Source organism: Xiphophorus maculatus, chromosome 2, assembly GCF_002775205.1.
Source record: "Xiphophorus maculatus strain JP 163 A chromosome 2, X_maculatus-5.0-male, whole genome shotgun sequence".
NCBI classification, from domain to species: Eukaryota; Metazoa; Chordata; class Actinopteri; order Cyprinodontiformes; family Poeciliidae; genus Xiphophorus; species Xiphophorus maculatus.
The window spans coordinates 26,891,634-26,913,618 of NC_036444.1; the positions used below are offsets into that span (position 1 = coordinate 26,891,634).

Consider the following 21,985-nt stretch of genomic DNA (forward strand, 5'->3'; position numbering starts at 1 on the left):
AAAAAAACAACAACAACAAAAACCCCACACAAATCTATTAGGAAAGCAAATCTGAACAGGATATCCGTTTAGTAAGACGGTGGCAGCATTATGATGTGGGGATGCCTTTATTAGCGACAGTGAGGCTTGGTGGGAAAACGGATGGAAAGCCCTTTATTTTGAAAAATAATAATAATTAAAACGTGTATCATAATCCTTCCTTTTTCTTTTGCTGTTACGCACCACTTCGTGTTATCACAAATTGTACATTAGAGTCTGTTCAATTGTGAAAATGCTGTTTCAAGGCACTGTTTTCCTGCCATTTCTAAAAACTAAAAAATAGAAAAAAAAGACAGAATTTTTTTTTTTTTTTTTTAAATACAGTTTTAAGGTTACAACCGAGTATTGGGGCTACGCTAACGAAACGCAAAAAAAAAAAAAAAAAAAATTATTATGAAGTTAAAGTTGCAGCATTACAAGAATAAAGTCAAACTGATGCCGGCATAAAATCATAATATTTCAGGAATAAAATCGGAATATAAACAGAAAGATTTTACCAGAATCTTTAACAGAAGTCGTAATGTCCCGACTACTTCCATACCACAACTTTATTCTTGTATTATTATTTTTTCTTTCTTTTTTCCTAACACTCCGCTGTATAAGGTGCGCTGGATTCAAATGATTAGCACAGACATGGCGGAAGTCTCAAAAGTGCGTACGTGCCGATTATTTCAATCCAGGGTGGCTGCGTCCCGAGTCGTGTTTTCGTAACGAGTTGGTCCGGCAGCACCGTGGACGTCGAGCTTACAGCTGTGAACGAGACCGAAGGCTCCAGATGAGACGACGACACAGAACCACTCGTCTGCGACGCAACCAAAAGTCTACGTCCACCGCGTTGCCCTAAATAGCAGGAGTCTAACGCCTAAAACAAAGTCTAAGAGACGCAGATCTAGGAAAATATGGTAAAATATAATAAAAGTGTGAACTGAAAACACCTTCTGCGCTCTTCGCATGTTACTCTTCAGCCTCTTGAAAAGAGGTTGTTTTTTGTTGTTTTTTTTCTACTTTGTGCCGAAAGAAAGGGAAGCGATTTAGCTCCAGGATGCTGAATCATAAATTAGAGGAATGAGCCTTCAGAGGTTGCAAGGTGACATTCAAAGACATCAGTTTTTTGTTTTTTTTTTTTTAAATCGTCGTCTAAAATGTGCTTTTAGTTGAGTGTACATACAGGGGTGCGATGTGCTATCTTTTTGGTCTGGCATTTGTATTAGTGTCCATGCTTCTTTAGAAGGAGGCTCTTTTGTGGCTCTCTGTTGCATGTCCTTTCAGTCCCGCTCAGAGCAGCTCCCTCTGCTCCTGTTGGCTGCTGACACCTTTACTTCTTCTCCTCAGGGACCTTTTGTGTAGCCTGTTACTGTTGGCTCCAGCTGGGGGAAGAAAAGGTACGCATACTGATGACATCACAAAAAAACAACAACCCCAAAACAACACACAACAAAAAAGCAAACAAACAAAAAACGAGGCACTAAAAAGACTCAAAACTGATTCTGGCGGTGGTGGAGAGTGTAGCTCACAAGCTGCAGGATCAGAAGTGAATATTTCTGCATAGATTTATGATTTATATACAGTTTAACCTGCTGTTGGTCTATTTCTGTCTGTACAGATGCTCAGCCCAACACACTATCCTCAATGTTACCAAAATGAAATCAAAATACAGGGACTATTTTTCCATTATAATACAGTAAAAGACAACAAATAAGTTGAGCGACTTTGAATCATTAGGAACCTTTAAAAGGTATTCGAAAGGAAATGTTGCCCTGAAACCTGGGCAATTTGTTTCAGCTAAAAATGGACGATATTCCACTAATGTTGAAAAAACACAATTTCGCAATGGCGGCGTTTCCATTAAATAAGAAAGGCAATTAAAATGACACCCACGTTTAATTGCGTCATAAGTCATTTTAAAAAAAACATGCCGCGCTATGATCTTCTGACTACTTCCTGTCGTCTTCTTCTTTGTGGTTTGCGCCAGTGGCAACTTCCACTTGTTGATCACATGACTCGTGTGATTGGAAAAAAGTGTTTCCACTGCAGATTGGCCAAAAAAAAAATGGAGCGACACCTTACATAGCGGCAAAGCTTTGACTGTTCTTGAAACTGCCGCTTTTCCACTAAGCAAATTTATTTTCGAAATGTCAAACTGTGCAATTATATGGTGAATGGAAACGTAGCTATTGACTGTCGACAGGAAAAGTGTGCAGACAAAAACTCCCATGAGCCAGCGTCTGTCTGGCTCCTCCAGGTGGAACTATATACTTTTAGAAGCGTTTGACATTTGTTCCTTTTTCAAATACGACTGTGATCTTCTGTCTTGTGAACCCTGAACTTTAGTGAACTGGATGAGAGAAACCTTAGCATTATTTTCATTGGAAAGTATACATAATTCTTATTGTGATTCACTTTAAAAAGCCTAAGTCGCGCCATCATCCTTAAAGTTCAAACACAATTTTCCTTTGAAACTCACCGTCTATGCACTGGACTTGTGGCTTTTCCCACTCTCCGTTTGCCATACAGTGTATGACAGACAGGTGGCGCTGTGTGAAGCCCGGGTTGCACTGGTAGCGGATGATGGAGTCGACAGGAGAGCGCCCTGTGCTGCTGCCCATCGGAGCGCCGTGTTCCACCTCAGGGGGTGCTCCACACATGACTGATGTAAAATAGAAACAAGTTTGATATGTTACCATACGAATGCAACACATATGTGGCTAACGGCACTCCTGGTAAAGATTCGCAACAACAACAACAACAAAAAAGCCAGAAATATACAGTTTGATCCTTTAAATGTAATTTGAAGCTAGTATTTAGCGAACTCTGCTAGTTTATGGCTGGAAAAAAATTTTTTTTCCTCCATTAGACAAAAACAAACCAAAAACAGTGGACTCCTGGATACCGATTTTGCTGCACTATTCAAACAGTTTCTTTCTTTCTTTTTTTTTTTTGACTACCTGTACACATGGACAAGTTTACTATTTTCCCAACAAACACACATCTGCCTTATTTGATTAAATTGCAAGCTCTCTTGTGTTTCCTACTTTAAATAGAATATACATTCCTATAATACATTGCTTAAATGTTTCAGCTACTTTTACCTTAAATTAACATTTTTTGGAGTGCAAGTAAGTGCACCAACAGGAATTTGGTAGAAATCTTTTAAAATCAGATTTGTTTTTTGTGTGCTCAAATTAAAGATGTTTTTTTTTTTTTTTTTTTTACAGTGCGGGAATATATTACTGCATTATAACCTAATATTATTTATGGTTTCGCCCACATTTACCAAAAGGCCATTTACTATTTAAAGGCCCCTTTAAATATAAAGGGGCCTTTAAATAGTAAATGGCCTTTTGGCCATACAGGCCCCTGTAACAACAATTTTTCCCTTAAAAAGGTGGGATTTAATTCAAAAATCTGTAAAAAAAAAAAAAAGAAAAAAAAAGAAAGAAAGATAGAAAATTGACAAATATTGTAAAAAAAAAAAAAAAAAAAAAAAAAACTAAACTATAAAACAAAAGGGAAAAAATCCTAATCACTAAAGGTTTTGCCATTGCCAAAATGAAACGTATTAAATGTTTAATTATTAACCTAATATGTTTTGATGTGGGTGGGTGGGTTTGTGAGCAGTCGGCCTACCGGCTGCTAGCTTGCAGGTGAAAGGAAGGTGGTAGTTGCAGGGCACGTCGTTCCACTCGCCGCCCTCATGCCAGATCATCACCACGCAGTCTTCGCCAGAACCAAAGTAGTTATCCGGCTGGTTGGGCCTCCAGTTCTCGAAAGACTGATCACAGCGTCAGATTAAGACCTGCAGTTTTAGCTAACGGTTTCACCGCGACTCAGCGGAGCGGTTCGGTCAAACTCACCAGAGGACGGCCGTCTGTCCAGCGGAACTCATTCTGCACGTCTTTGTCGTTAAGTCCAATCCACTGATAGCTGTCACCATGGGCTGTAAAGTAAACAAGTTGACAACATTTAGGGCAAATAGGCAGCTGTATTTGGACAAGGTAGGGCTGGAGCTAACACCGATTAACGATTATTTTGACGATTAGTCGAATAAAAAAGGCACTTTCTACATTTTTTCCCCCATCTAAGCCTTTTTATGCAATAGAAATACATTACAGATGCAAATAAACAAATAACCCAATTCCTTTTTTAAATGGGAAAACGAACATTTTACTGCCTGATAGACAGTAGCAGCATTCCTTTAGAGTGATGCATCTGCAGCGAAAAATACTGCAATCAACATGTGAAAAACTCAAATCACACATTTTTTATTAGTGCTGCCAATTGATTTAAAAAATTACTCACATCAAACACACTCTAGCGCTGTGATTAATCATGGTTCATCACCATGCTCAACTTTGTAAGCTTTATATGTTGTCCTAAAAATGTTAAAGAAAACCGTTTCTTGTCTAAAACCAAACATCTCAGTTTTCCAGGGGTTTTTACATTCAGGGCAGTTTAAAAAAAAAGAAGTAATTTTGTTTCAAATATAATTTAGAAATGTTAACTATAAATCGGTTGTGCTTAGTTGGAAGGACATTTCGTCATTGCAATAAGTAGGCTACTGGCTACACTGGTTTTATGCAAGCGAAATATGCCACTGAGCATTCCAGTGACTCTCCTCGCTCATCTTTTCACTCACATTAGCAACTCTGCATTACAACACCGCTCTGCTGTGAACTAGGTAGCCCTCTGCAGGCAGGAGAGAAGCTTTTAGGTCAAAATAGGTAATGCAATTAAACTACATTGTGTAACATGAATGCCTTAAACGTTTTACATTAATCACACTGAGAGCTCTAAATTTAACACTCACTGTTGCCCTTTTAGCTTCGTTCAGTCTTCTGAAACCAGATCGCTTCACCGTCAGATTTGACATGAGGGCTAACCTGACCATCAGACGGTTACTCACAGTTGACAAACTGCTGCTCCTGTGGCGAGCCGATGCTGACCAGGTGGCCGCTGACCTCCTGACAGCGTTGCTCTGCCTCAGACCAAGTGAGTCTATCGTCAAAGTGTCTGTAACATCTGCCGCCAAACTCCATCCAGTCCTCAGGACAGCCCTTCGTAGCTAAACATGTTTTGGAAAAGAATTGTTTAACGTAAACAGTTTACTCCAGCTGCTCAGTTTAGTGTGAGCATGTAGATGGCATTGGTCCTAAGTTCATACCTCCATCCACATCAGGACGCTCCACAACAGCCGGAGTAACTACTGACACTGACGGAGCCGTTGTTGGCCAGGTGTAGACTGCTTCTGGTGTGACTGAATGAACTGCAGACCCGGTGTCACTCTCCTCAGCTGTATCCCAGGATCCGGATTGGTCAAGAGTCGTTACAAACTCTACGTAAGCCGTCGTAGGAGCCGCTCCGCTTCCCGACGTTTGAGTTGAAGTGCCGCTGAATTCAGGGCGGCGTCCTGACGCACTGCCTTCCCCGCTTATCTCCACCACACCCCGCCCCTCTTCAGTAAAGTCTGTGATTACTTCAATCATGTCATCCTTGATCAGGTAGATGACTTTATCGTGCTTTGGAGACGGGTCTCCGGAGGCAGAGCCACTGCCTGAAACGCCAGATGGAAAGCCACTTGGAAAACCACTGGGGTACCCCGATTCAGATGGCTGGTATCCAGACACTTCTTGCTCCCCAGATTGCTGGGGTGTCAGGTCAATCCCACTGCTGTCGACGAACAAAATGCCAGAAAACCCGCCCGAGCCGGAAGCAGACACATCTCCTGATCCAGAAACACTCGATCCCCCGCTGGTGTCGATCCCTCCCTGGCCAAGCTCCTGCGTTGTTGTGCCATTCTTGAGGGTTTTTGACAAATCCACCAGCTCTTCATCAACCAAGGTGACCACTGTGTCATCACCACTGCCACTGATGTCCCCACTTCCACTTCTGTAGCCTGATCCACGTATGATGATGCCAGATCCGGATCCAGATTCAGATCCAGATTCAGCTCCTGATGCGCTCCCCATATCTCCAGATGTGATGAAAACCGTACTGCCCTCCTTCCCTTCCTTGAGGCTTCCAGAGGTGGACTGCTCGCCAGAAAGCATATCGGGTCTTCCGCTTAAGGTGATGCCTTGTCCTGACCCGGATGTGTCACCGCTGCTGGTGGAGGAAGAAGGTTCCCCGGAGGTCTCCCCACTGGCTGAGTGGTCAGCTGAACCAGAACCCGGCGTATCGACCGGGACAGGAGGGGGAACGGTTGTCGCTGTAAAATAGGATGGAAACAAAAAAACGAGATCAGAAGACTTGATTCTTAGATTTCTACTCTTCATCGTTGATTCAATAAATCAATAACAGTATATATATCGCGAAAATCTCGATCAGTATCAACAGATAATACGTCACATAGAATATCCAATAATTTCACTGGCATTCTGGGAGATGTAGGTATAGGCATCAACCTCTCAAGGCCAACTGAGCTAGCTGGGTGGCACCGACTAACTTCTTCACTCTTTGGTTACCTAGCAACAACTTGTTGAGTAACTACCTGCAGCAGCAGATTAAGGTTTCGCCACCGTGCCTCAAAGCTGCTTAAAAATAAAAATCAACAGTGTGGAGAAAGTGGGGGAAAAAATAACAACACCACCTCAAGAGGAAATTGCGAATCAAACAGGAAAGGTCCCGTCACCAGTTTGGCAGTATTTCAGACATTTAAAACAAAAAATTAGTCAATAATTATCAATACCGACTGACTCAAAACGTTTATATCGTGATACGCTTTTCAGCCCTAACGTGTTGCGGTGCTATGTCTTTATCTTTACTTTGAGCTTAATTTAAGAAATATTCAAGCTTTTACCATAATGAGACCTTTATGGTTCTGTCATTCTGAGCCGCGTTACCTGTCGGAGCAACTTGTAAAGAAGTATCAACAGTTTCTTTGATAACCTCAACGTCGGTCATATTCACAGAGGTTTCATCGTAGCCAACTGTAGTTTTGTCTAGAAGACAAAAGGACAATGCGAAGAGATGATATAAACATTTCCAACACAAATATCCATGATCAAAAAGCTCAGTTTCACTTTATTAACATGCACCAAAAAGCCTCGTCTTTCTTGCTTTTTGCCTTACTAGTAGGAGCACCGTCAACCGGTGTGACGGTTGTAGTCTCGCTGACATCTTTGGGCTCTGTCGTCTGAGAGACGGTGATGGGAGTTTGGGGATCAACAGGAATTTGAGCTGAACGTAAAAAAAAGAGAAAACAGACTTTATTCTTAAGATGAATTACGATTTTGAATCACACCTTTCTTCATCAGACTTCTATTTTGGTCACATTTTCACCTTTTAAATAAAAAAAAATAAAAAAAGAAGTTAAAACCACACCCAGCCAATCCCAACCTCTGAAGCAGTAGGCGTCGTAGCGTGAGTGCTCATCGGGAAATCCTGTCTGGTTGGGGAAGGCGTAGATGGTGCGCACCCCGACCTCTCCGCCCCCACAGTAAGATTTGGGGGTTGTGACGGGGAAGCGGACGCTGCGGTCCATGAGCCAGCCTGGCCGACATTTGTCGAGTCCTTGTCTCCAGGCGGCGTGCAGCTGCCCAGGCGTGGCCAGGGTGCTGTTGAGCTTCTGGCAGTGCTGCACGGCCTCGTCGTAGGAGAAGCTGTCGTAGTCGGTGGTGAAGAAGACCTCACCTGGCAGACAGAGGGACACATGTAGGCATTTAGGAATGACGGGGTAGATCAGTCTATGGACAATTCATTCCTACTAATTTAAATACTACATCAGTGGTGTGGACAGTTGGCTAGTGTGAGGTTTATTACAGCCAGCCTTGTTGGGCAACTTCCAAAAATGTGTAACATCCATAATATCGGTTTTTAAATCCAGAAAATGCTACAGTTGGACACACAATCAATGTAAAAAGAAACGCAACAAAACAAAAACTAAAGATTTCGGAAGGGCACTGTTTTCCAGAGGGAAAAGGGCAGATAGTGTAGCACCACCTAGTCTCCATCTGTGCAAGTCCCTGACTAGCATATTAGATTTCTAACTTTTTATAACAAGTACTGCCTCCGTAAATTAAAACTGTTATAGATAGCACCCTCCAGCGACTGAGAGACAAATTGCCGTACAACAGGATTAAGAGTGTTTCTGTGTTAAGTCTTAAAGATATTTTTCATCGGCGCAGACTGTGCATAACACCTTATCTTATCAAGTTTTAGCTTTACATAAATAACACACTGACACCCCTGAAGTTGGGATTCTAAATGGCAAAGTTTGAGTTCTCACCAGCCTCAATCTCAAAATCTTACTGTATATGGCTGCCTTGCGTAAAAAAAATACAGTAATATGTAATGTGAAAAACTGTACATTTGCAATTCTGACAAATATTTCACACAGTCCTTTAAGTGAACGTTTTTCTTCAGAGCTACAAATGAGCAAAATCCAGAGAAATACACCTTTAGCTTTCAATGCTAACATAACAGAGTAACTAAACTGTGTGCGGTTCTGGAGAAATAGAGCACTGCTGGATATATGCTGGACTTTTCTTTTGAGAGGTTTCAAAGCAGTTAGCTTATTATCTCTACTTTAGCTTAAACTCTTTCATATTTACCTCACAAATAACTTATACCAAGATTTTGGCAGCGTACCACCACTTGCACAGTCTTAGATGTATGGTATTAGGGCATTAATTTATACCTATATTTGATATTTGATTTTTACCTCTTAAGCCGTCCACGTAACAGAAGACATCGTAGCGCTCGCTGGCTGGTCTCAGGCCGTACGACCTCACTCCTGGGAGGTTTAGCAGGTTACCAGCACAGTTGCTTCTGGGTGACACAATCGGATACCTGGGCAAGAAAAGCAAAAATAAATATGAACGTTTTCACTGATTCACTGATTAAGTTGAAGATAACAACATCGCAGTCGTATATTTTATTATTTCAGATTTTGTGGGGCCTTTGTCAAGCTGATGTCCTGGTCGTCTTGCTCACCGCACAGATTGGTCGCGCAGCCAGCCAGCGTCACATTGGTGCAGGCCTTTCTCAAAGGCTGCGTACAGCTGCTGGGGGCTGGCGATAACCGCTCCGATGGTCCGGCAAGCCAGCTCAGCCTCCAAAAAGGTCAGAGTGTAACGACCAGTGATGGGTCGGTAGTGGAACACCACACCTAGGACAGAAGGGGGAATGGAGAAAATGGCGTTTGAGAGGACTGTTTTATCCGTACGAACATTCAAGTCAAGTGAATTGATTTGTTACAAACCTCAGTAATCTAGCTTCAGGATGTGATATAGTTTTTAAAAAAATCATTGAAATAACCGGTAGCCAGTCGATTGAAAGATATAAAACTAAATTAAAAAAAAATCTTAAAATCAATTCTAAAGGCAGTAGCTTTGCAGAAGGCAGCTAATGTAAAGAAGCCAGAAGCAGAGAAATGTGGTCTTGCTTGTGTGTGCCAGTTAAAAGTTGAGCTGCAGCCTTTTGGACCAACCACAGTTGGCCAATCTGTGTCACTCCATTGCCAACATAAAGGCAACTGCAATAGCCCAGGTGGAATGTAATGAATGAATATGAAGCTGAAAGCATGAAGGGTTTTTTTTTTCAAGGTCACCAAAAGACAGAAACTCTTTTGCTGCCATTTTTGACTGAAAAAATCCTACTCTTAGGACAAAATTGATCTGTTCGTTAAAGCTTAAGTTGGTATCTAGAGTTACTCCCAGGAGTTCTGGTAAGAGGATGTCATGTCATTTCTAATTTCTAAAAGGCCAAAGTCGTGAAATGTAATTTATTTATATGATGGTAAATAGTAAAATTGATCCAAACTGTACTCTGATGCAATCAAAGTCAGTTGATCCCATAATTCCAGTTGGTATAATAATAATTTAAGTTTGAGGCCATTGCTTTGTTTTTGACCATCCCAAGCAAGTGCTGCCAAAAATGGAATGGAGCCACTCTCTTTTAACAGGAAAAAAATCTCCAACAGAACCAGGCTCAGTTGGACCAACCATTTACCGCAATCAATTAGCGACTGAGAGAGAGGAAAGACACAGAGGCACTGGTTTTATGGTATTAGGGGGAAAGTTTTTTTTAAAATTACTTGCAGCAACACTCTTAGTGGTTTCAGCTGGGAGAAATGTGGTTAGACCGAGAATTTCTACAGTTGGTAATATCATTATTAGTGTATTACTCCCCATTATCAAAATATTAACAGTTTTGATCCAACCTAATAACTTCTTGTCATCAAGTAAATTGTCCAACGCAGAGAAAGCTGCCATAATCCCAGTACTTGTATTACAAATTTAGGTATGACAGCAGTTGCGAATGGAAGCCAGGTGTCCTATTCTCAGAATCATAAATTATGCTTTTGGTTACATGCCCTACATATATTGTAGAACATTAGAAGCAGAGAAGTCATTAGACTACAGCTGCTGATCTATATAGAGGATGTCCCTGTTCTCTCTTGGGACACTTCTCTCTCTTTGCGGTACTACAGCCTTCATTAGAGTCAACCCAATGAAGCTTTTCTATAAAACTTCCTTAGATCAGCATGTGCCCTGTTTTTGCACAGTTATGTTTCTCTCTTCTAGTAAATATCTTTAAAAAACAAAGATGTTCCAAACACCGTTTTCATTCATTTATTGAAACTTTACCTGTGGGACCCATGGTCACATCTTCACTGGACAGATGTGGCAATGGGGAGAGAGTTACTACTCCTCCAGACTTGCTCTCTTCAGTCCCTTGTGAAGGCGTTGGGGTTGGGAGGGGCACAGCGCTAGTTGCAAAGTGGATGACTGGGAAGGGTGTGGTCCTACCAGGCACTTCACCTTCATCATCATCTGAGGAGTCAGGATAATGAGACATTTACACTTTTAGAACACAACAAGACACACTACTCATTAGCAAAGACATCAAACACTTCAGAAATGTGATATTATTTATATTTAAGCCTCTTGACTCCTTTGAAAATCCAGAGTTGTTCTCAAAGAATCACCAACCTTGGAAGCAGACTGCGTCGTAACGAGAGTCTGGGTAGGGGTATCCAGTTTGGTTGGGGAATAAGTAGACTGTTCTTACTCCAACAAGCCCACCTCCACATAGAGGCCTGGGGATGTTGATTGGGTAGCGTACACTTCTGTCTGCCAGCCAGCCAGCATTACAGACATCCATGCCATTCTTCCAGGCAAGGTATAGCTCTCCAGTGGTGGCCAGCCTCGCTCCCAGTTTGACACACTGGTCTTGTGCTTCATAGAAGCTAAATTTGTCAACCGACATGGAGTAGAAGACCTTGCCTGGTTGGAGAGAGAGTTGACAAATAAGATGAAAATATGCCTTTGTTTTTAGATTGGAAAGGTCAAAAATTGCACTTGTTTGTTAAGAATACCTGACATCTTCTCAGCAAAGCAGTACACATCATAAGTTTCATTGACATCTCTAACACCATAGGTCCTCACTCCAGGAAAGTTTTCCTTATCTCCAAAGCAAGGTTCCCGAGGCTCCTGAATAGGGTACCTGGAGAGAGAAGAAATTTTGGTCACCCAAAATTTGGTTTGTGGTAACGTTCTAAACATTTTTTTTTTTAACCAATCATTAATGCACCGAATAGAGACAAATATGACTTTGTGGGCATTCTGAAAGCAGATTGTTGTACAATCTGTCAGACTCTGGTGATAGTTAGTGTACCTCACAGTTTCATCTGAAAGCCACCCAGCATCACACTGGTGGTATCCGTCATCGTAAGCGGCTTGGAGTTGTGCGGGAGTTGCAATGGTGGCACTGTTCTGCACGCAGGCCTCTTTGGCTTTTTCAAATGTTAGGGTGTAGCGGGTGGAGATGGCACGATAGTGGAATACAATACCTGTAAAGAAATAGAGAGTCAATGTCATAATTTCTGGTAAACCCTCCCATGTTTCACTCTTCCTTAGCAACCACCAACTAAACACGGGTGCTGTTTCCAGAAGCAATTTGTCGAAGTATATAGGGGTGATCAATGAAACTTTATGCTTTACTGAACAAAGTTGTATAAATTTGAAGCATACCTTGAACCTGGATGTCTACAACGTCAGAGCTGTCCTCAATACCGTGGGTCACTTCGCAGCGATAGGTACCAGAGTCTTTGGACCTCAGCTCAGTTATCTCAATGGTAGCATCAGTAGGAACCAGCGGGTAGCCGACCAATGTCACCCTGTCCAGATACTCTGTCTCCACATAAACCTTCCCCTCCGACGCTACCAGGATTGGGCTAACTTTCTCCTTGGTGATGTAGGTCCACTTGATTCTGTGAGCTAGCGGGGCCATGGTGGGTGCTCCTGGGTCATTCACAGTGTTCCCTCGGAAGTAGCATGGCACAGCTACCTTTCCTCCCAGCAGTGGACGGAGAGGCAACTCAACAGGGATGCTGACATGCAATGAGCCAACTATATCTGCGGTAAAAATAAATAGATGATGCATTTTGTGCAGTGATCAGGAGTGCAGTCAGATGTACTATAAAAAAGTTTGTGTTAGGGAAAACTAGGGAGAAAAATGTCAATGATACTAGTGGCCATGTGAAGTTATATTCCTTTAAATAGAAAGAGTTTTTTTTTTTTTTTTATCTTAGCAATTCAACACAGCCGTGTTTAGATATGAGTAAAAAGCTAACAGTTACAAAAACCATCTTGAGAGTTGGTTGCATAGCCTTGGTCTTAGAATATGTAAAACCTTTCCAAATAATTTTGATAGACTAATACATACCGCTACTTTATGTACTAACCACTTTTAACACTGTAGCAGAAAGTTGACCACCAGAATTGGCAGGTGGTCAAGGAAATGTGAACTATAAAAAATATTTTCACTAAGAAATTAAAATCTTCCAAAACAAGGAAATATGTGGTACAACACAAAGTATTCATTTATTAATAAAGGGTTTTTTTTATTTTCATTTCCATTTGATAGTAATGCTCTCAAACCATTAGCAATGTTTGGAAAAAAAATATATACTAGGGCACACCCATATATTATACAGCCACTTTTGGAAAAGGACTGTGAGGCCCTTTGTGGCTCATAGGACGACGACCAATGAGTGACTGATATGTTTTCTGCAAGAATCAGACGTCATTGTTCATTTCATCGAAATTTTGTATGGTTATTTTATTATTGAACATTTAGATATTGGAAGTGAACATTTTACAATGCAATTACTTTTTCACATTTAATTTAAAAAGAGATTATTGTTTGTGTCCTGCGAGTTTATTCAACTGATTTTGTATGACAAAATCCTACATGGCGAAACGCCACCGAACTAGGTTGTGGTTCTATTTGTTACTGAAAATGTTGTCTTTAGAAAAATGCCAACTGATTGTATCTTAATCAAATCTGATTTTTGGTTTGTATACTGGTGAAAAGGCTGATCTCACAAAGCACCTTTGAATCAAGACATAAACACTGCATCCCTTCAACCGTCTAGCACAGTGATGTGCAATATCCATTGGCAGAATATCGTCTTTCCTTACCATTGGGGTCTTTCAGTATTGTTGTTGCCAAGATTATGGGCAAAGACACACACAGCAGAAGGAGGGTTGTCATTTTCACCTGACAAATACAAAAATACACAATAATGATTATCTGCATGTTTATCAAATGGACACACACAAAAAAAAAGATTCAACACGTATAAGGTTTCCATGTAGTGCCTGTTATTTTCTCCTCTTAGTTATCGTGGTAAAAATTTATGTTAAATTAATGCACACACTTTAAGGGTGGGTTTTTCTGCCTCTGTCTTCCCAGCTCCTGTGCTCATATATTAAATTCCTTTTGATCCAGAATACGGTACAGTGAGCTTGGATATTGCTTCAGGCTCGATGGAAATAAAATGTCAAGTGGTGTTTGGTATGGAATGAATGTCCCGTTTTGTGTTGCTGGACATAGGAAAATACATACACTGTATAAAAAGACACATAACCTTTATTTCCTCAGGCTGGCATGAAATCAGACTAAACTTTTCCTGCTTTGGGTCAGTTATAATAACCACAAGTACTTCAGCTTGCTGAAAGTCAAAATGACAAGAGAGGTATTTTATTACTTTCTTCAGTCAGACGTTTTCATACATTTTCTCAAACATTTGGTAGAACTGCTTTTTAAACGGAATGACTTTTGGGATCATCCTTCCAGAACCTTCTCACAGTACAGTAGTTTACTGGAATTTCGGGCGGTTCCTCCTGACAGAACTGGTCTATTTGAGTCATGTTTGTGACTCACCTTGCTCTCACACACACTATAACTTTGCTTGTTCATTTCTACAGGAGATCAGAGCTTTGTGGTCCTGGAGCCACTTTGTAACCATATTGGCCATGGACTTGGGTTCAAGGTGAGTTTGGGAGACCCATTTTCACCTGAGCTTCCATGATGTCCTGACATATTAGTATTTCCACATGAAGTCCTTTCATAATGTTGGACAAACGATGCTTCCGCCCCTGTACTTCAAAGGCCACCTGATATTTTCATGCTTGCAGTTATCCCACTTTTTCCTCCAAATATGATGTAAAGGTTATCATAGCCAAACACGTACGTTTTTGTTTTATCATACAGGAAATGTCTTTAGAAGTTCAGACCTAGATCTTGAGTACTTTTGCCAGCTGTAATCTGTATTTTGGAGTAACAAATTCTTCCTCTCTGAACGGCTTTTCGGTCCATATTGGTACAAGCCTCGTTTTCACTGTGGATAATGAGGCCTCCTGCCAACCAGCCTTTTCACAAGATTTTGTTCCGAGGTCGATTCTCACATTTCACACCAAAACCTGGTCATCTCTCTGACACCAAACATGTCTCCTTACTAAAGAGTACAATGGCTGGATACGTATGGTCATTGTTTAACGGAGACTACGAGCTACGATTGGAGGATTGAGGATGATTTATATGACCTTTCTGAAACTCTTGGGTACAAGTGATTTTTGTTTCACACTTTTTTAATTTTCAAAAAATAAAAGAACAAACACAACACAGAGCTATGCAGTTATGGTATAAGCTAAATTGTTAACAGCTTGAATTACCTTTTTTTTTTTTAAATCAAATGCATTTCATTTGCTGAAAATTGTAAAAACAATGAAAAAATGTGTTGTTTTTTTTAGATTGATTTGTTTTTTCTTTTTGTTTCCTGGCTAAATAGCCAAACAAGCTAGCATGTTATGAAGAATTAGTGCATGTAGCGTGTTACTCTACAAAGGCTACGCTAATATCATCAATTGAAGGGATTGTATATGGTGGGAAGTTCCTGATGTCTTGCTTTTGTGTACCTTTTCATTTAAAACTCGGTAGTCTATTTAAAATTGACACTGGAAAAGACTCCTGCTCCTTTAGAGCGGCAATGCACAGTGAATTTATCCTTCTCATCGTCAGTTGTTATTGGAGGTGTTACAAAAATCCGACAACCCGGCCGCCAGCGGACGCCTCAGTGAACCTCTGGATCACAGCCTTACGTCTGCAAACGCCTGCTTAGCACACAGCGTATTTCTCACAAGTTTCCACAGCTCTGACACACAGCACACTCAGAAATATTAAAACCGCTGAAGGTCTCAACTGAGCCATCATTGTGCCGCACTCACAGAGATGGAGAGGGCCTGCAGAAGGCTCCCCAGTTCATTAACAGGCTCACAGAGACGTGCAAAAACCATTGAACCTGAAGCTAGCATTCAAATAGCGTAGACGGTCATAGTGACCTGTCAAGGCTCATCATACATTAATGCTGTTATATATATTCAAATGCATGACATTTAGCATGAGTAAGTGTGTGTATCTGGGCATTGTAAAAGTTCAACGGACGAAGCACATCCAGTGGAGCAGGACGAATAGCTGCCTAAGATGGACTGTTGGCTGAGTTTGTCCAAAAACTCTAAACACCATTTTGCATAAGACAGATGTATTAAGAAATCCACCATGAAATGATCTCACAATTTCACTTTTTAACAGATGTATGATTATTACATGTGTGACGCATAAAGTCTCACAAATATTTAGGAATGTTTGAAATTCTTGCCTGAAGGCATCTGGATCACTGTGACTACTTTGCAGTTACAATCTGCGTCTTACCGACGTAAGACACAAAGAGGAGTCTTTCAGTGTACCTATGTTTTTACAATTGAACTGAAATTAAAATCTTGTCTCGGGGTTCCAATTGGGCCACATATGCTTTGATATAAAACATTCGACTGTAGCTCAGCCTTTGTTTTTCCAATTGAATTAATTTCAAAAATACTTTAATTTCCCCTTGGATTTATAAATGAAGGTTCTCTGCAGTTTTTCCACCGATTCTATTTCACAATTGTCTTGTTAAAGAAGCAAAGAATCCACACAGTGTGATGGTGCCACCATCACTATGGGGATGGTGTGTTCAGGGTAAAGTGCAGTGTTAGCCTTTTTGTTGTCATGGCATCAGCCTTCCAGAGCCCCGCCCCCACCACAGGTCTTCTAGTTCTGGTCGCAGAACCAGAACTAAACATGGAGAAGCGGCATTCAGCTTCTATGCTCTTCTAATCTGGAACAAACTTCCAGAAAACTGCAGAAACACTGAGTTCCTTAAATCAAGGCTAAAAAACCCCATTTGTTTAGAGTTGGTAGTGGAATCAAAGGCCACATTGATCAGTATATTTTATATATATATATGCTCGATGATGGCATTTGACATAATGTAATGTTTATTGCTGTTTCATAATTGGTTACTGTGTAATATCTTTAAAGGCACTTTGGACTGCGTTGTTGCTGAAATGTGGGATACAAATAAACTTGACTTCCGACACAAAAACTGATCGCATCTGGGCATCTGACAAAACGTCAGATTTTAAGAGAGCTTAAATAATATTCATGCCTATTAACAAACTTTTAAATCAACCGTTTATTTTGAAAGAATTTGAAATTCTTTACATCACCAATAAAATGTCAATACTTTTAAAACATAATAATTTGTGCAAGTACATGCAACATACAATATATCATAATTTGCATTTCCATTGACCACATAATTGGTCAATGGAAATTATTTGGAAAATAAATTTACTTAAGGGAAACACATCAATTTTGAAAGAAATCTTCTGTTGTTTTTTTGTAAAAAGTTTTAACTCTATCATGAGGCAGGTTTTCATTTTGGTGGCATCGAAATTGGAACTGGTTTATTGCAAGACTGCAATGGAAACACTTTTCTCCCCGCATCCCATAAGTCACACGGTCAACAGCCGGATGCTGCCACTGGCGCAAACCACGAAGAAGAAGACGACAGGAAGTGGTAAGAGGATGACGGCAGCCAACATATTTTATTGATGACTTCTCGGTGAACAAACCTATTCACGTGTGATTTTAATTGCGTTTCCTATATAATGGAATCACCGCAATTCCGAAACGGCGTTTTGGTCGACATTAGTGGAACATGGACAAAGTTGCGCTTCCCACATTTTGTAGCCCATTCAACAAAAACTTTCGCCTCTTTTATCTTCGCAACATGAGACTTACCAGGTCTCATGTTGCGCTTGAACGCATCATTTTAACTTCGAGCACTGTGTGACACGCTCCAGCACCTGGGAGTCAGTCTCCCCAGCGGGTCAGGTCAAGCCAATCAGCTGCCGCTCCACACTGCGCCCATTCAGCCGCGCGTGGTGGCTGCTGCTCCCCAGGTTCGCCACGGTGGTATGTTCTGTTCCCGACCGACCTGGAGGGCCGCATAAGGCTCCGGTCTGTTCCAGGAGGGAACGGTCGGTGGGGCTGGAAGGGGCGGGGCCTCGGGATGGCGCGACCCTGCCAAGGTAAACACAAGGCGGGCATCCAGAGACCCACCCCACCCCTGCCTGTCCACCCACTCTCCTCTCGCCCAGCTGCAGAACAGAGCGGACATTGATATGCGCGCACAAGGAAACACAGAGCGGCTCTCATGGCTCGTCGAGGGGATGTGAAGGGACTCACGTCTGAAGCCTCTGGTTTTAAGAAAGACGCCTGGAAGTGTGTGAGCGCACGTACTGTACAAGCTGTGTTTGGGAGCACTGAGCACACACTGACTGTTGTACAGTGAGACGGGCGGACAGCAAACGCCTCGTGCTCTCACCAACCCATCCACAGGTGTGCTGTAGTACATGACGGCGTCAGAGATCAAGGACGTGTCACGCGTTTACCCAGGAGTGTCGCTTTACAAACTGAGGCGCGTAATCGGAAGAAGGCCAAAACAGTAAATGGCATTTTGGCTTCAACCAAAGCTCTGTCAACTCAAGAGTTAAAATCTGGAAATTACGATTCACAGCGCGTGCGCGTCTAGTTTAACGTAACCATGGCGACGGGACGTCGCTCTCTGCCAGTGTTTTCCAGCATTGCCGAAAAGTGAATAAGACAGTGATCAAATCTATGAGCTCTAGAATCAGTTGCTATGGATAATGACTAAAAAGACTCAATATAGGAAAATGAAGACAGGGGAAAAGGTTACAAAACATCTTTAAGTTACCTGGAGGGCAGAATAAGGCTCCAATCTTTAAGATACACCTAAATACTAATAATTTAGGTGTTTTTAGTTAGATTTTAATGGAAAAATCTCAGAAATATATTGACAGTCTTCTCTGAACTCAGTGGAAAAATATTCTAATAACATTTAATAAGTATTTTTGCATGTTTCCACTGATATTTATTGATGATTTACGTTTGGAGCTCCAAGTTCTCCAGCTTTGGACGCTTCCTTGACATCCCAACCATTTAGTTCCCTTAATAGATTCTCCATCAGATTCAAGTCAAAACATTAACATCACATCCAATCAGAAGCAGCGTTGGTAAAAATTCAGAGACTTTCTTGAAAACCGACATTGACCAGGGCTATGAAGAACTTTCAAAATGCCGAGAATGAGGTGTTGCTCGAAATAGAAACACCTTACGAAAACTGGCAAATTTGGACTAATCACCAAACATTGATTATAGATTGAAAGCTGCCTCTTCACAGAAACTCTGGAACCACCGAAAAAAAAATCTTGCAAAAACGGCAAACTCTTCCGAACCAACTCACCGTTTGCATTCGATATTAAAAATCAAACTGAAGAGTGAAAGCAATTCCTAAACTTTCTCAGAAAGAGCCACAAAAGCGTCTTCCGGAACCTCGTCCACATATTCCAGTGAGTTGGACTGGAAAACGTACCGTATATTCTGCCGTTGCTCCCAATGCCGGTGACTCCAGGGGCCTCTCACTCCTGCCTGTGTAGGAGGACAGAAAGAAGCTGTATGCAGCTACCACACATTTAGATGCTGGGAGGAGAGGGAAGGAGAGAACGGGAGGCGAGGGGGCGGGGTGCAGGGGGCTAGTCTGTTGGTGAGGTCATGCAAGCTGCCCCGAATTTCAGGGCGGGAGACAAAAAAAAAAGAAGAACAGCCGAAGAAGAATTTTTAAATGCATACATGCAGGAGTGGGTTCAGGCTGTGTGATGGGGATGTCGTCAGGTTGATAAGGTTCTAATAAACTCAATTCCACACAATTTGACTTTAGATTCCGTAGCATCTGAATTGCAAGTTGATCTTGTGGAGATTTTAATGGAGATCTGAATACTGTAATTTTTCTTCATCGCCCTGAGACGAAACGGTAACAGCTTTAACAGAGTGGCATATCTTAGACAAAACCAGAAAGGGGCAGTAATATGTGTTTTCCAGGCACATAGTGCCATTTTATAGCACAAGCAAATAACTATGTTACCTTCAGTTGTTATAAATATTATATGTATATGTATCTATATATAAATGACCTAAAACAAATTTCACTTTGGAATTTAACGCCTCGAAATTGAGTCTTTATATCTTTAAAAACTCCCGCTCTTTCTGAAACTGGAAGTCATGGCAACAGCACTCAGTTAACCCTTTAACAGCGTTTTTCCACCAGGTGTTTGCTAATTGCTGCTGGCTAGTCGGAAGGAGCTGAGTGCTTCTCTGCGAGGCGGACGCTCAGACACCTGGAAGCTGCAGCTCCGAGGAGGCGCTTCGTCCCTGAAGGCGGGGCTAGGTCCACCCAGGCGTTCTGCACAGGAGAGTAAAGAATTTCTCAAGCATGAGAAAGAATCAAGGTAACACTCCAGGTATGTTGCTGATGAGGGAATGACTTTATAACGCGATGTGCAGCCTCAAAAAAAGTTGATTTGACACAATCCCGTTCCTTTCACACGGCTTCAGGAGAACACACCCTTTGTACAGAGCAGCGTATTTTCCAACGCTCAAACGTTTTGCAGTGTACTTCAAATGCACCGGTTGGAAACATTCTAAATTGATACCGTCTAAATACAGCAAGGAAAATTAGAGAAACTGCGAACATGGGGGCGTGATTGTGTTCTGCTGATCAAAAAGTGAAAAGAGTCACCGGGTTTATTTGCTTTAGCATCCGTTTGGGCACGCGGGCGGCCCGTTGCTGCACAGTGCGCGCTGTGTCTGCCCGCTGCTGTCTGTGTGCATTCAGTGTAAACTCAAACAGCCTAATGTTGGCCTGAGGTTGTGGAAAGGTGTGTCTCCCACTCGTCTCCCACCCAGGCTCTATTCAAAGGTGTAAATGCTGGCAGTGTGCGCCGACACGCGGACACACGCCCAGTCGTCCGCGTTTTCAAAGGAGAAAAGATTTAAACAGCTGATTTGCTGCCATTTTCGGCTTGTATTTAGGGCCGGGTGTTTTTCCTCCGCCGCTCGCAGATGAAACAGGAACATGAGGCTTACTCGCCATCATTCATGTCAGTCAGCTGTAGCAGTCAGATGTTATTTCAGGAAGGTAGACATCCCAGAAAATCTGATTACAGTTAAATGTAACTTTATTACATGTTGTGCCTTGAATTAAGCTGAACTACTTTTCATATATTTACCCCAAGCAATGAGCAACCATAGCGTCCATTTGTGTGGCAGTATAGTGTTCTTAATAGAAAGTTTCTACTTCACTTGAGGAGCTACAGTCAAGTTTGTTTTTCTTTTCCTCTGATTTTGATGACTACCCGGTGAAACATCAATACAATCAACAGAGTTCAGGCACGTGCAGAGGGGGTGGCAAAGGGGGCTTGAGCCCCTGCCCCTTTTATCCTTGATGCACCTAGTGCCCTTTTTGAAGTTTTCTTTTTCAAAGAAACTTTTTTTCAATTTATTTATTTATTTTTTTAATCTGCAGGTGGCCTGCTTGTGCCCCTCAGCAATAATACTTAGCTAAATATAATCATTTAGCAAAATAAACTCAGTCTAATAATGACTCTCAGAGCCTCCATGTTGTTCAGACTCCGGGTCTGTGTCCTCTAACTATCAAATTATGGGCAAGAATATTTTTTCCATACACTGGTTTGTAAATAAAAACGTAGGTCTGATGTTGACGTTAGAAAAACTGTTTCTATTTATATTTTTATAATCGTCCTTGCAATATCGGGACAAAACCCGCCTCGCAACTAAACTCAGAAATGCTTCAGCTGCAGAGAAAACGTCTGACTTTAACTTCATCATTCTGCTAATTCTCCCATTTCCTTTCCCTTTAAACATTTTTTCTTACTTTCTCCCTTTCTTTTCTCATTTCTTTTCCATCTCCATGTCCATTACATTTCAAATTAATCCAAAGCAACTTTTAATAAGGTTTGTATATATATATATATATATATATATATATATATATATATATATATATATATATATATATATATATATATATATATATATATATATATATATATATAGCAAATGCTGTATTCCCAATTAGTTTGTGAAAGTAAATCGTTTGTGCTGCACCTTGACACTCAAACACTCTGAGTGCCATTGTGGTGAAGAGGACATGTTAAACACAAAAACTAAACTTCAAAAGAACTGTTTTCCCCCTCTTGGTAGCCTGTTTAAGGTCTCGCCTCATATCAACCTGGTCTTGTCATAATCAGGCCTGGGTGAGACTAAAAAATTTTAATGGACCTTTTAAAAAATGTGCTTTCAAGATTTAACAAGGTGGTGTTTCTGTTTTCCCATAGGGTCAAATTGAGCTAAGTTGTCCTTAAAGGGGCAGTGTTGTGTATGTTTTAGGCACAACGTG

At 41.3% G+C, this 21,985-nt stretch overlaps 1 protein-coding gene across 2 annotated transcripts; it reads right to left on the reverse strand.

Moving 5' to 3' along the window:
- Positions 1 to 24: 24 nt before the first annotated feature.
- LOC102237917 (aggrecan core protein-like) lies at positions 25 to 19,159 on the reverse strand. Of its 2 annotated transcripts, none has more exons than XM_023326067.1 (18): positions 19,103 to 19,159; positions 13,464 to 13,542; positions 12,012 to 12,395; positions 11,656 to 11,830; positions 11,357 to 11,484; positions 10,971 to 11,264; positions 10,626 to 10,811; positions 8,971 to 9,145; positions 8,699 to 8,826; positions 7,375 to 7,668; positions 7,108 to 7,215; positions 6,879 to 6,977; positions 5,201 to 6,244; positions 4,943 to 5,101; positions 3,894 to 3,976; positions 3,667 to 3,811; positions 2,504 to 2,686; positions 25 to 1,406 (listed from the first exon to the last, which is right to left on the reverse strand). In XM_023326067.1, exons 2-18 carry the CDS (start codon positions 13,534 to 13,536, stop codon positions 1,315 to 1,317), a joined length of 3,750 nt encoding a protein of 1,249 aa, XP_023181835.1. In that variant the 5' UTR covers positions 13,537 to 13,542; positions 19,103 to 19,159; the 3' UTR covers positions 25 to 1,314. The 2 variants fall into 2 exon arrangements, with proteins under 2 accessions (XP_023181835.1, XP_023181828.1); XM_023326060.1 differs by having other exon boundaries at positions 7,360 to 7,668.
- Positions 19,160 to 21,985: the final 2,826 nt, after the last annotated feature.

Excerpts from the sequence above, each read along its gene's own strand:
- LOC102237917 (XM_023326060.1), bottom strand. The coding sequence starts at position 13,536 with ATGACAACCCTCCTTCTGCTGTGTGTGTCTTTGCCCATAATCTTGGCA. Across the intron at positions 11,831-12,011 it reads TGTAGACATCCAGGTTCAAG|GTATTGTATTCCACTATCGT; the intron begins GTATGCTTCAAA and ends ATTTCTTTACAG. Across the intron at positions 11,485-11,655 it reads CTTTCAGATGAAACTGTGAG|GTACCCTATTCAGGAGCCTC; the intron begins GTACACTAACTA and ends TTCTCTCTCCAG.